General features: G+C 33.1%; 1 protein-coding gene across 1 annotated transcript in view; it reads left to right on the top strand.

The window, feature by feature from the left end:
* The first annotated feature begins 1,674 nt into the window (after positions 1-1,674).
* SLCO1A2 (solute carrier organic anion transporter family member 1A2) overlaps positions 1,675-12,892 on the top strand; it is a 43,040-nt gene continuing 31,822 nt past the window's right edge. Inside the window, exons 1-4 of the mRNA XM_074194314.1 lie at positions 1,675-1,994; positions 6,413-6,554; positions 9,501-9,633; positions 10,734-10,840. Coding sequence (XP_074050415.1) covers positions 1,935-1,994; positions 6,413-6,554; positions 9,501-9,633; positions 10,734-10,840 — 442 coding nt within the window. The 5' untranslated portion in view covers positions 1,675-1,934. The remainder of the gene's footprint in view (positions 1,995-6,412; positions 6,555-9,500; positions 9,634-10,733; positions 10,841-12,892) is intronic.

The following is a 12,892-nucleotide window of genomic DNA, read 5'->3' as shown; positions in this document are numbered from 1 at the left end:
AATCACTATAAGATTCTAGAAGCACACTCAGTTTATCAGGTGCTCACATAGTGAGAAGGAGACAACTGGGAACTTAAAAAGGCTGAAATAACAGCACATTCCCATCTCTTCTTTGGTGTATTCACAATAGAACTCATGCTTCATTGAGTAGAATGAGGGAAGGGGGAATAATAATAAGCCTTTAGTTTGCTAAGATGGCACCTATTTGTATCTCCCAGAGTCCCCAGAGACTATTGAGAATATGGATATTGTGTTCAAAATGCATCCCCATCTATTCATCTAGAACAGTAAATTTTTAATCAGGGAGGAGTTAAAAAGAAGGAGGAGGAGCCTGGTAAAAATTCAAACACCATCAGTTTGCTAAGATAAAATCATCCACATGGAGACACTCTTAGAGAACTGAGAGGGATCTGCACATGTTCTGGACATCCGTTACATCAACACAATTTAAATGATTCTCTATTTTTGCCCTTTCATCCCAATTTAAGCTATAATTACTATCTGTCCTTCCAAGATTATAAACTTTGAGAAAAAACGAGCATGTCTTATTTATCCTTTTATCTCCCCTATACCCAAAACAATACCCTATAAATGTTTGTTGAACAATTGAAAAAAGAAGTAGTAAGTACTCACTAAGTATTTAGTGAATTAAATAACCTTCATTCATGTAAGAACCGGAATTGGGCAGTTATCAGATTATACTAAAGTCCTTCAGAATCACACTTTAATAGACTGCACTCAGTGCATTTGGATAAATTCAAATTGTGCTATGTTAAGTTAGTATCTTGGCTACTTTGAATGGAGCTAGTCAAAGAAATATTGTCAAAGGGAAAAACATTGGCTTTGGCCCATTCCACTGCCCTAGATTCATGGAAAAAGACTTTGAAAAGGGATCTGTTGAACTAAGCACAGCTAGGACTTTCATTGAAGTATACACATACTTACACATATTTTCATGAATTGATGTGCTCATGAAAGCTACTGTGCAGGATAAATAAATATAGATGTGGATTCAAAAGATATTTCAGAGCAAATGAGGAGAATGGCATAAGTCTTTTGAAGGTAGATTCCTTATGTTCCTTTTGGACACTTTTTCAAAACGATCAGGCTCCTTTCCCTGATCTACCACTCTCCCACATTTTTGCACCATTATTTTCCACTAATATAAATTTGACCTTCCCATAATCCCTTTCTCCTGACTTGCAATTTGAATGTTTTTTTCTTGGATCTAAGCATTGCTTTACAGTTTTCCTCAGCCTAGTCTGATTATTAGCATTCCATGTTCCATTGTTTCTTTGCATCAGAATTCATTTCCCCTCCTCAAATTCCAAAGAAGTCCTGGAACTTGAACTTGGATAGTAGCCAAATACAGATTCTTGAGGCTTACTAAGACTACTGAAGCAGCTTTCAGCAAAAACACAGTTTAATACCTTTAGTTCCTAAGAACAGGGTCTTAAGTTTTTGTTTGGTTGTTTTTTAGCTTTTTTTTCCATAAAGTTCACATTTAGTTCCATTTGTTTTAGTAGAGAATATCAAGAGCTTCCTTTAGCTACTATTTTCAAATCTTTGGATTTAGGGTTGGTTTTTATTATATTTTTTTAGAATTGGGTTCTGGGAAGTTATTCAATAGCATTAATATCATTAATAAGTAACTAATGCTGTCTTTAACTTTATCATTTTTAAGTAGAAAATTTTATATGAACAAATCTTCCCAACAGCATCATTATCTAGAATTGCCTTAAAACTACTGTAAGTATTTTTTTGCATTATATTCAAGTGATTTATCAAATGATCCAACCTCTGAGAATTCCTAGAATGAATAATGTCTTTGAATGTCTTCATAAGCTTAAATCCCTTTTTTGTTTGTTGTTATTTTAAAAAGATCAGTATTAAGAACTGTCAAGAAATAAACATTCAGGTGCACTTGGAAGAATATGAGAGAAACTGAAAAACAGATTGCAACCCACCAATTAAAGTGTATTTCCAAGCTAAAGGTATGGAATCTACTAAATGTATATCTGAACATATGTGTAGCAATTTGGACAGTACCTGTGAAATTGATTTTATTTAGTTGGTTATCTAATAGAAATTATAAATGTTATGGTCAATGGAGAATATGGTCAATAGGAAAATAGGAGAAAAGAAAAAAGATATTAATTTTGTAAATTTGGGTACCTCTATGTAGCATTTACCACAGCAAGGACTTTTGTCAAAAATAGTTGGAGTAGGCAACTATCTGAAAGATATGGGGATTTTTTTAATTTAGAAGCAAAAGAATGAATTTTGGGAAGGATCATTAGTATGTAGAAAATGTTGGATTTTTTTATCTCAGTTTTTAAGATGATGTACTGCAGACTATTAGATACATATTTTGTTCCAGTGTGGGTTTCTGGTTTGTTTCTTTGTTTATTTAGTTACTTCGTTTTAGAAGAATGACAACATGGGACAGTAGTAAATTATTACTAGGATTACAATCCTTCTCAAAAATTCAGTACAAGTGCTTTGTCCAGATCGGTCGGTAGTAATTGCTACAATCGAAATTTCTACTCTTGAATTGTTTTTGGTTCCATAGCAGCCTTCAGTATTTGACTGTGCAAACACTTTTCCTTCCATTGCTAACCAAATTTATTTTGAATTAAATTATCTTTTCCTTTTACTGACATTTTCCAGATATTTATCTGAATATTTGACAACTACTGAAGAAAAAAGATTCTGACCCTGTTATCAATGTACTCTTTCTGAAATGATTGCTTGCCATTATTCAGATGATGTAAACAATAAAGATTTAAACTTGCAAAAAGAAGTGGAGAATTGAGAAATAAGATAATTTAGGGAGGAAAATGCTTTTGACATAAATGTAAAAATAGCTATATCAAAAGTGGAATATTTTTATCACTCCATTTTGCAAGTGAAAAATTACATATCCATATATTATATGTTTATAATATATACAAAATACTTTATGAAATTTTAAAACATTTTGGCTTGTGTTTTGGTGAATATCCAGAAAAAAATCTATGTATTCCTTGAAAGTGATCATACATGCAATATTACACCATTAATTTCATACCAAAACATCTACTTTGGTCATTAACATAAATAAACATGTCTTAGTTGGAACAAAAGAGAGAATTAAATCATTATCTATTTAGAAAAATTATGTCAGATTATCGCTGCCTAGTTGACTGAGAAGATGAAGTCAAATTACTAAGGACAGCTTAAAACTTAATTAAATTTAATGAGTTTCCAGGTACTTCTCACATAAAACATGGAAACAGATATTTTTTCATAACTAATTTAATGCCATTTCAAATGAAGATGAATAATTTTGTGAGGTAGACTGTCATCATCTTCTAAAAACAAATTTATGGGAAAGTTTGTATATATTTCTCTTAGAAATAAAGTTTATATTTTATTAATATTTTTGTTTGTTTTCCAATTATATATAATCATAGTTTCTATCTATCAATTTTGTAAGGTTTAGTTTTACAATTTTTCCCCCACCTTCCCTTCCCTCTCCTCATCCCCCTACAGAAGGCAATCTGATCATCTTTACATTGTGTTCATGCTATGCATTGATAGAATTTGAATTATGTTGAGAGAGAAGTCATACACTTGAGGCAAAAATAAAATATTAGAGATAGCAAAATTATGTAATACCTAAGAAACTTTTTTAAAAAATTGGAAGTAATAGTCTGGTCTTTGTTTAAACTCCAAAGTTCCTTCTCTGGATACAGATGGTATTCTCTGTCACAGGTACTCTAAAATTGTCTCTGATGGGCAAGTCCATTAAGGTTGATCATCACCCCCATGCTGCTATTAGGGTGTACAATGTTCTTCTGGTTCTGCTCATCTTGCTCAATATCAGTTTATGCAAGTCTTTCCAGGTTTCTCTGAAATCTCATCCCTCTTGGTTTCTAATATAACAGTGGTGCTGCATAGCATACATGTACCACCATTTGTTCAGCCATTCCCCAGTTGATGGACATTCACTCAATTTCCAATTCTTTGAGTTCTATCACAAATAGGGCTACTATGAATATTTTTGTACAAGTGTTGTTTTTACCTTTTTTTTTTATTATCTCTCCAGGGTATAGACCCAGGGTGGTATTGCTGGATCAAAGGGTATGCACATTTTTATTGTCCTTTAGGCATAATTCCAGATTGCTCTTCAGAAAGGTTGGATCAGTTCACAGCTCCACCAACAATGTGTCCCAGATTTCCCACATCCCTTCCAACATTGTACATTGTCCTTTCTGGTCACATTGACCAATCTGATAGGTGTGACATGGTACCTCAGAGCTGCTTTAATTTGCATTTCTCTAATCAGTAATGATTTAGAAAAATTTTCATATAAATATGAATAGTTTTGATTTCCTCATCTGTAAATTGCCTTTGTATATCCTTTGACCATTTGTCAATTGGGAAATTTATTTTTTTTATGAATTTAACTTAGTTCTCTATAATTTTAGAAATGAGTCCTTTGCCAAAAATGTTAGTTATAAAAATTGTTTCCCAATTTACTACATTTCTTTTGATCTTGGTTATAGTAGTTTTGTTTGTGCAAAATCTTTGATAATTCTAATTTGTTTTTAATGATGGGTAATGAGTACTTTGAAAAAATATAGATTATCTCTCAGATATATTTCAATAACATTATTTTAGAAAATATGAATACTCTTAGTACCATGCAACCATATTATTCAACCATATCATCTTCTTAGGCAAAGAAGATATTTGATACATAAACAAGAGCTATAAGACTTGAATGGATTGGAGTTTGAGTCACTGGAGAGAGTACCCCCATCCCTGTTTAACAGATTTCCTGAAATGTAAATATAAATTCTGTATCAGTTTGCTTGTTTACATGACCCAAACTTCAAATAAGTTCAAAAATCATTTAATTTCTATTGATGAATTTGCATTTAAAAAAAATTGAATTATGAACCCATTTAATTTATCTATGCTCTTAAAAATGCTACACAGAAACAGAGAGATCAAAATGCTTCCAGAAGTGGTTATTAAAAATGAGATAGAATGAAATTATTATTTATTAAATATGAGTTGTCTATTATGGCAGCTATGAAACCATAGGCTTTCTCCTCCTTAAGCAGTGATTGTTAGAAGGAAAGAAAAATATATTAACTAGATAGTGAGATTATGCAGTGGCTAATAGTACCTGAAGTAAGAAAAAACCTAAGAACAAATTCCTTATCATATAGTTGACCCTGAACAAGTCACTCGACTTCTATTGGCTTCAGTTTACTCAGCTGCAAAATAGAGAGAATAACAATATCTACCTCATAGGGTTATTTGGTGAGGATTATATGAAATAATATTTGTGAAGCACTTAGAATAGTGGCACATATCAACTGCTATGCAAATACTAGTTATTATCAATAATATTATTTTGTGTCATTATTATTATTATTACAGGCAAGCAGTTAGGTCGCACAGTGAACAGAGTACTAGGCCTGAAGTCAGGAAAACTCATCTTCCTGAGTTCAAATATGGCTTCAAATACTTGTTAGTTGTATGATACTGGGCAAGTCACTTTACCCTATGTGTCCCAGTTTCTCTTCTACAAAATGAGTTGGAGAAGGAAATGGCAAACCATTTCAGTATCATTGTCAAGAAAACTCCAGATGGGATCAAAAAGAGTCACACATTACTGAAGTGATTGAACAACAACATTATTATGATTACTACTATTTTAACATTGGAGAACTAATAGTTTATTATTGTTGTTGCTAGAGGTTCTGAGAACTGTTCCTCCTACCTCATACTGCCATCAGCTGGTAAAGAGAAGAGCAAGACAGAATTACAGAGCATTTGACCAAGAGGCTCTGATTCTGCAAACTCTACCATTTCAATGCTCAGTGTCTATATTTTATTTCTCTAGGACTTTTTTCAGTGTTTAATGTTTCTGTGCTGCTTCATGTTCTATCTCCCTTTTCCCTCCATACTTTATGCTTCTATTTTGGGGAGAAATCAATTAAATAACAGGTATTTATTTAGTCAAGATACAAATAAAATGAATGGAGAATCTTTATTCAGAAGTTTATATTCTAATGGAGAAAGCACTTGCTTTCTCTAATTTTTATTTTAAAGTGCCAAGTACAAAGAATGGAAATTACTACTTTGAGAGGCTTAATGATGGCTTAAATGATAACTGAAGAGAGATCTCTATGTGAAAAGTAGCTTAGTTTTTTTCAATAAAGCATGGATATTGAAAGAAAGCAAAGCACATCCTGAAATTGTAATATCAGTTGATGGGGAAATAGGATTAATTCATTACAAAGAAATCAACTTCATTTATACTTAAACTATAAAATCTATTACATTAAAAAATAATTTTGTTACTATTTATATTGAAAATAATATTTATTTTTCCCTTATTGTTTTCCCTCAGATGTTTCTGCTGGCATTGATGTGTGCATATTTCTCCAAAACATTGTCAGGATCTTTCCTAAATTCCATCCTTACACAGCTAGAGAGACAATTTAATCTCTCAACAACTCTAGTTGGACTTATTAATGGAAGTTTTGAAATTGGTAATTTTTGTGTTTATGGTGTTAATTATTGTTTATTTAGAGTGCACCTAAGTATCTTTAGTTCTCTGTCATATGCCTGTCTGCTTGGGGAGGTAAGTTTAAGGAAAATGTTCTCTCTAACTATATCAAAGATTTGTTTCAAAACAATGTATTACTTAAAAGTACTGAGTATACTAGTTGATCTTTGGGTTCAAATCCTGTCTCTAATAATGATACCAAAATTTGCAAAGAACGGGTTAATCTCTAATTTCTGTATTAATTTGAGTATTTTTTATTTTGAAACACATTTATCCATTTTCTTTAAATATCCAGTTTTGCTGGCAAATAATTAAGTGTGAAAGGTAGCCTTGGCAAAGTGGCTAGAGAGTTGAAAAATGAGTCAAGAAGATGTTCATACAAATCTGGTATTCAGTACTTATGAACTACTAGGTCATCCTAGGTGAATCACACTCACTCAGTACCCAGGTAACTCTCTGAGACTGTAAATTGAAATGCAGGTGCAGATAGAAGAAATGTTCTCACTGAAGATTCCCTATCTTAGTGAAATTATAAGTTTAGATTTCCTCCCCCACAACGTATCAACTTTCTAGGATGAATAATGGATTATATTTAAAGTAAAACAATTTATTTTTTTTAGGGGAAAAGGACATTCAGATCTATGATTTCTTTGGAGTAGAGTTAATACAGAAAGGTAACCAATAATTCAATAATGTTAAAAGCTACAGAGAAGTTAAAAAATAGTAAAAAAGATTGGTCTTATATTATTCATTAGGAGAAATCTATGAACTCAGAATAGATCAATTTCAATAGAATGTTGTAGACAGAAGTCATATTGGGGGAATTGAGGAGACACAGGATAGGGAAATGAGCATAGACAACTTTTTTGAGAAGTTTAGCAGTGATGAGGAGACAAATGGGATAGTAGTTTTGAGGAATTCAGGAAACTTGAATGACTTAAATATAGATGAGAAAGACATAGTTATAAATAGTGAATTAAAGAAAATGGAAGAATGACATGATTGACCAGGAGTTACTTTGGGTACTCTGATTTAAGTGAATCGCCCAGGGTTCTTACAACTAAATATATTAGAGAAAGGATGTGAACCCAAATCTTACTGGCACTTTAAACTGGTCCTCTAATTATCATATCATGAATATACTACTTCTCATCATCTGATATAGATGTTTTTCATAATCTGATTAGATTATAACTTAAAAACTATTTTGAAAAACTGACTCCGATTTCAGTTCCCTCTCTAGTATGCCATTCTATCTGTCTCCCTTTCAATCTTCATGTCATAACCAGTAGTAATAAGTGGAAAGAATTAGTTTTAGACTTTAATATAAGAGAAAAATGCTAACAATTTGAGATATGCAAAAGTAGAATAGACTGTTTCAGGACTTCTTCCTCATGTGTGTGGGGGGGATCATCATGCAGAGATTCAATAATCAATGTTGGATTATTTTCATGATGATTTATTCAAGTATAGATGGAACTTGGACTTGAATTTCAAAAGCCCATTATCGCTGAGAGATTTTCTGGTTCTAGATTCTTAACATGTCCTAAGTTTACCTCCATTAACTATCTCCACTAATGGAGAATTCATTATTTTTTGAAGCAGTCCCATTCCACTTTGGATACCTTTAATTGTTCATTCATGTCTTTGTTCATTTATTCAATAAATATGAATTAATGTGATGATGATGTGGAGGAGACAAACATGGAAAAGGTATAGTTCTTGCTCTCAATAAGCTTATACCTAAGTGCTCATCATCATATCTGTTTTTTAATTCCTTTTACAAATTTGACTATTTCTAAGGTTGCTCTGATACCTTTAGAAGCAAGCAAGGTTGGCCTGCCATTACTTAAGGAGGGAAGTGGAGGAGAGAGTAAGCTTTTATTAAGTGCCCACTGTGTACTAGGCACCATGATAAGTGTTTTACAAATATTGTCTCATTTGCTCCTCATAACAAATCTGGGAGGTAGGTGCTATTATTATGCCCATTTTACATTTGATGAAACTGGGGCAGACAGAGGTTAAGTGATTTGCCCAAGATCACACAGCTAGTAAGTATCTGAAATCATATTTGAATTCAGGTCTTTCTGACTCCAGGCTCAACACACAATTCACTGTGTTACTCAGCTGCCTCTAATGATGAATACTATAGATATATTATTTGAAGAAAAAAGAATAGTTGGTAAACAATTACTATAATCTATAGACCCATAATAAGATGATTGATAATCTGAGGGTTGCATTGACAGAGGACCTCTCATTAAAGCTTGGTCTAAAAAAATCTTTGGAAAAAATTCTACAAAGTATTTAGAAATCAAAACATATTTAGATATCAAAATTACAACAACACAATGAAGTAGTTAGAAAGTATTTTTTTAACCTTCATAACATACAATAGAAAGATATTTGCTTGAAATTAAACTATTTGCCTGTAGTCATTCATGTAGAGGCTATCACATGTCACCCTTGGCTTATTTCAAGTGTCCACGCAATTTCAAGTGTCCACCCAAATCTCATCTTCTGCAGGATAACTTTTTCAGTTTCCCTAGATACTAACCCTTCCTTTCAGCTTGCTTTCCATCTTCCATGAGCAAATATATTTATATCAATCAATAAATAAACATAATCATAAGCAAATCAATCAATATACACATTATGTGCCAGGCATTGTTCTGTATCATCTCCCTAATTCAAATGCAAGATGTTGAGAGCAGGGTTGTTTTTGCCTTTCATTCCCTAACCTTCCATACAGTGCATAGCATATAGTAATAACTTAAACAATTCTTGTTTCTTGATTATTCTCCATTATTCCAAAGGTATCATTTTGTTTAATATTCCTACATTTGCAGAAAGTTTTTTTCTAAACTGAGTCTCTAATTTTAAACTGCACTCTATCTTTAGAAATGGAAACAAATGTTCTCTTTCCTAGGAAATCTTTTGCTGATGGTATTTGTGAGTTACTTTGGAACAAAAATGCACAGACCTATGTTGATTGCTATGGGGTGCATGACTATGGGCATCGGATGCTTTTTGCAGTCATTACCTCATTTCTTAATGGATCCGTAAGTATTTCAATGCCTGATGACAATATATTTTATATCTGCAAGAAATGAAGTTATGGGGGTAGCTAGGGGGTGCAGTGGATAAAGCACCAGCCTTAGAGTCAGGAGTACCTGGGTTCAAATCCGGTCTCAGACACTTAATAATTACCTAGCTGTGTGGCCTTGGGCAAGCCACTTAATCCCGTTTGCCTTGCAAAAACCTAAAAAAGAAAAGAAATGAAGTTATGATTTCTTTTTGAAAAAGCAGTGCTTTAAAGGAAAAGGAGAACTAAAATGAAACTCAGAAAAAAATGACTTCTCTTTCACCATCTTGCAATATGGCCTTGGTCCTATCACTTCTGCTTTTTTTTTTTAGGTTTTTGCAAGGCAAACAGGGTTAAGTGGCTTGCCCAAGGCCACACAGCTAGGTAATTATTAAGTGTCTGAGACCGGATTTGAACCCAGGTACGCCTGACTCCAGGGACAGTGCTTTATCTACTACACCACCTAGCCACCTAGACACCCCCTCACTTCTGCTTTTATGGTCACCCAATTTCCTCATTTGTAGAACTTCCATTTAGGGATTAAAGGTTTTTTTGGTTATCTAGTACATAAATTATTTTGCTTTTCCATATTTAAGTGAACCCATGTAGTTTCCAGGAACCTTAGATTACGAAGTTATGTTGCCTCCAGAGATTCATTTTTTCTTCTTCCTGGATTTAACTTCTTAGTTAACTCTGCTTAAGCCATTTTATATTCATCTATTAAATGAAAAAGCATAAGATAATAATAGGTAAAGTGATCCAGAAGCACTGTGGATGATGTTACAAAGTAAGAAAGACATTAAAAATGTGCTATGATAATATACAAAGTAAATAATCCAGAAGCATGTAAAGTGAGTTAAAACTTGAAAGGATAAATGTAAATTTACTTTAAGGAGATCTTTACCAAGTATAATTTGTTATCACGATGATGAGCAATGTGGAAATCTTTACTTTCTGTACCTTACTGGATTTGGGTAAGATTTGCCCTCTGTATCTAATAATAATAAAATTAGTTATCTGGTCAGTGTTCCTACTGCCCTTACCAGTTTCTTAAGATTTTTTTTTGTTTTCAAATAGATATGAATATGAGACAACAGTTTCAAAGACATCTAACTCTTCTTCAAATGGTTTTCTGTGCATGAGAAAGGAATCTCAGATTTTCACACCAACAGAAGATCCATCAGGTGGTCTATTTTCCTTGTGCCCCATTTTCTTGGATGATTCTTGGATGTTTGCCTTTGTAATTTACTGGTACTTTGAGTCCTTTAATGAGATAATATTTCTTTAATTAAGATGTATTATTTGGTGAGTGTGTAGAATCGACCCCAATGTAGAGAGCAGAGAGACAGACCTAGCATCAGAAAGATTTGGTAATGGCTTTGTGATTCTGGAAAAGTCACTTACAGGGTGGTTAAGTGGTACAATGGATAGAGCACTGGCCCTAGAGTCAGGAGTACCTGAGTTCAAATCTAGCCTCAGACAAATCCAGCCTAGCTGTGTGACGTTGGGCAAACACTTAACCCCATTGCTCTGTCCCACCCCCCAAAATTTTTTTAAGTCACTTGCCTTCTCAATGTCATCAGATAATAATCTAGAATTATAAAAATTGCTGATCTGCATTGGTAGAGATAGTTTCTTCCCAGAGAATTGTCTACACCAATGAAATTATAGATTTTCTTCTTTGACAAATAAAGAAAAGATACTCTCTCTTCTTGGAAAAAGAGAGAAACAATTATTGAAGATATCTTAACTATTAATATCTTAATTTTGAATGAACAAAGAAAAGCATCTCTATCTACTTCCTATACTTGTTCTGAATATGGTCATGAAGACCAAGGTATAGTTAAGATAAGGAGTAAAAAAACTTTAGAAATTTGGACAAATATTCATAACTACTGCTGACTCAATTCATTTTGTAATAAAAATAGATGAGCTAGTATTGTTGAAGAGAGAAGTATTCAAAGATTCAAAAGATTTGAGTTATATTCCAGATCTGCTATAACATGGAAAAATCAAGGAGGTACAGAATAGTTCCATTTCACTTCATGAACTTTCTCCTTTTTCTGTTCCTCTATTGCTTCTCTTGAGAATCATTGGTAAATCCAGTCAGTAGCCCTACTTCCTCCAATGCACTACCATCTCCAGCTATCATTGAATACTATTCTTGATCCTCTGAGGTCTGTGTTGTAATGGAAAAATTTTCAAAGTTGGATTAACTGATGCCATCATAATCCTCACTTCCATAGTATGGAGGCAAGAACTTATAACCAAGGACTTGCAAATCTCTTGTTCACCAATGGTAGATAATAAGATAATATCATATCATACATATATATATATATATATATATATATATATATATATATATTTATCAGTTCACCCTAATATAACTAAAAAAAAGATCAATGGCAGCCCCAAGTTCTGCCTTGAGATGATTTCTGGTTTGGTTTTAGAAGTACAAGTCTGAATTTAAAAGATTAACAATATTTTCTTCATTTTAGTAGTTTTTCATGAAATGTACTTCTTTGGAAACTCCTCAATTTTACGCTTATTTTAAAGTGAAAGGTTTACCTGTGTTCTGAACCAGATATCATTATATACACCTTAGAGTACATCTGAATTCTCATAACAATTCTGAAACTGCTTTCATTCTATCTAGATGGGACCTAGACATTAGGATGAGGTAGACATCTTTTTTTTTTAGGATTTTTTTGCAAGGCAGTGGTGTTAAGTGGCTTGCCCAAGGCCACACAGCTAGGTAATTATTAAGTGTCTGAGACCAAATTTGAACCCAGGTACTCCTGACTTCAGGGCTGGTGCTTTATCCACTGTGCCACCTAGCCGCCGCCCCCCCCCCCCCAGTAGACATCTAAAGGATACCTTGAGCTAGTTGTACTCTGGAATTATATACCTTAGGAGATCCCAAATCAAAAAGGCTTCTGAGCATGAGAGAATGAGATGCCATTCATCCTATTGCTTTCCCTTTAACATTCAGTTCAATATCACTTCCTTCACTATCTTTGACTGGTATCATTGAGAGAAGTGGCACAAATTATTAGGGAAGGTTCTATGTATCTACTATTATTTACCAAGAATCAGTAAACACTGAAAGCAAACTTTAATTTCAGTTTAGGTATGTAAGGTAAACAGAGAGAACAGTGAATGGAGTTATGATTCAATTAACACATTTTCAACTTATACAAAATTGTGGTCTTCGTAGAAAGACAAAATTACAA

This window comes from Macrotis lagotis, chromosome 7 (assembly GCF_037893015.1).
Source record: "Macrotis lagotis isolate mMagLag1 chromosome 7, bilby.v1.9.chrom.fasta, whole genome shotgun sequence".
NCBI classification, from domain to species: domain Eukaryota; kingdom Metazoa; phylum Chordata; class Mammalia; order Peramelemorphia; family Peramelidae; genus Macrotis; species Macrotis lagotis.
The sequence above is the reverse complement of the archived record's forward strand: the minus strand, read 5'-3'. Positions and strand labels throughout refer to the sequence as shown.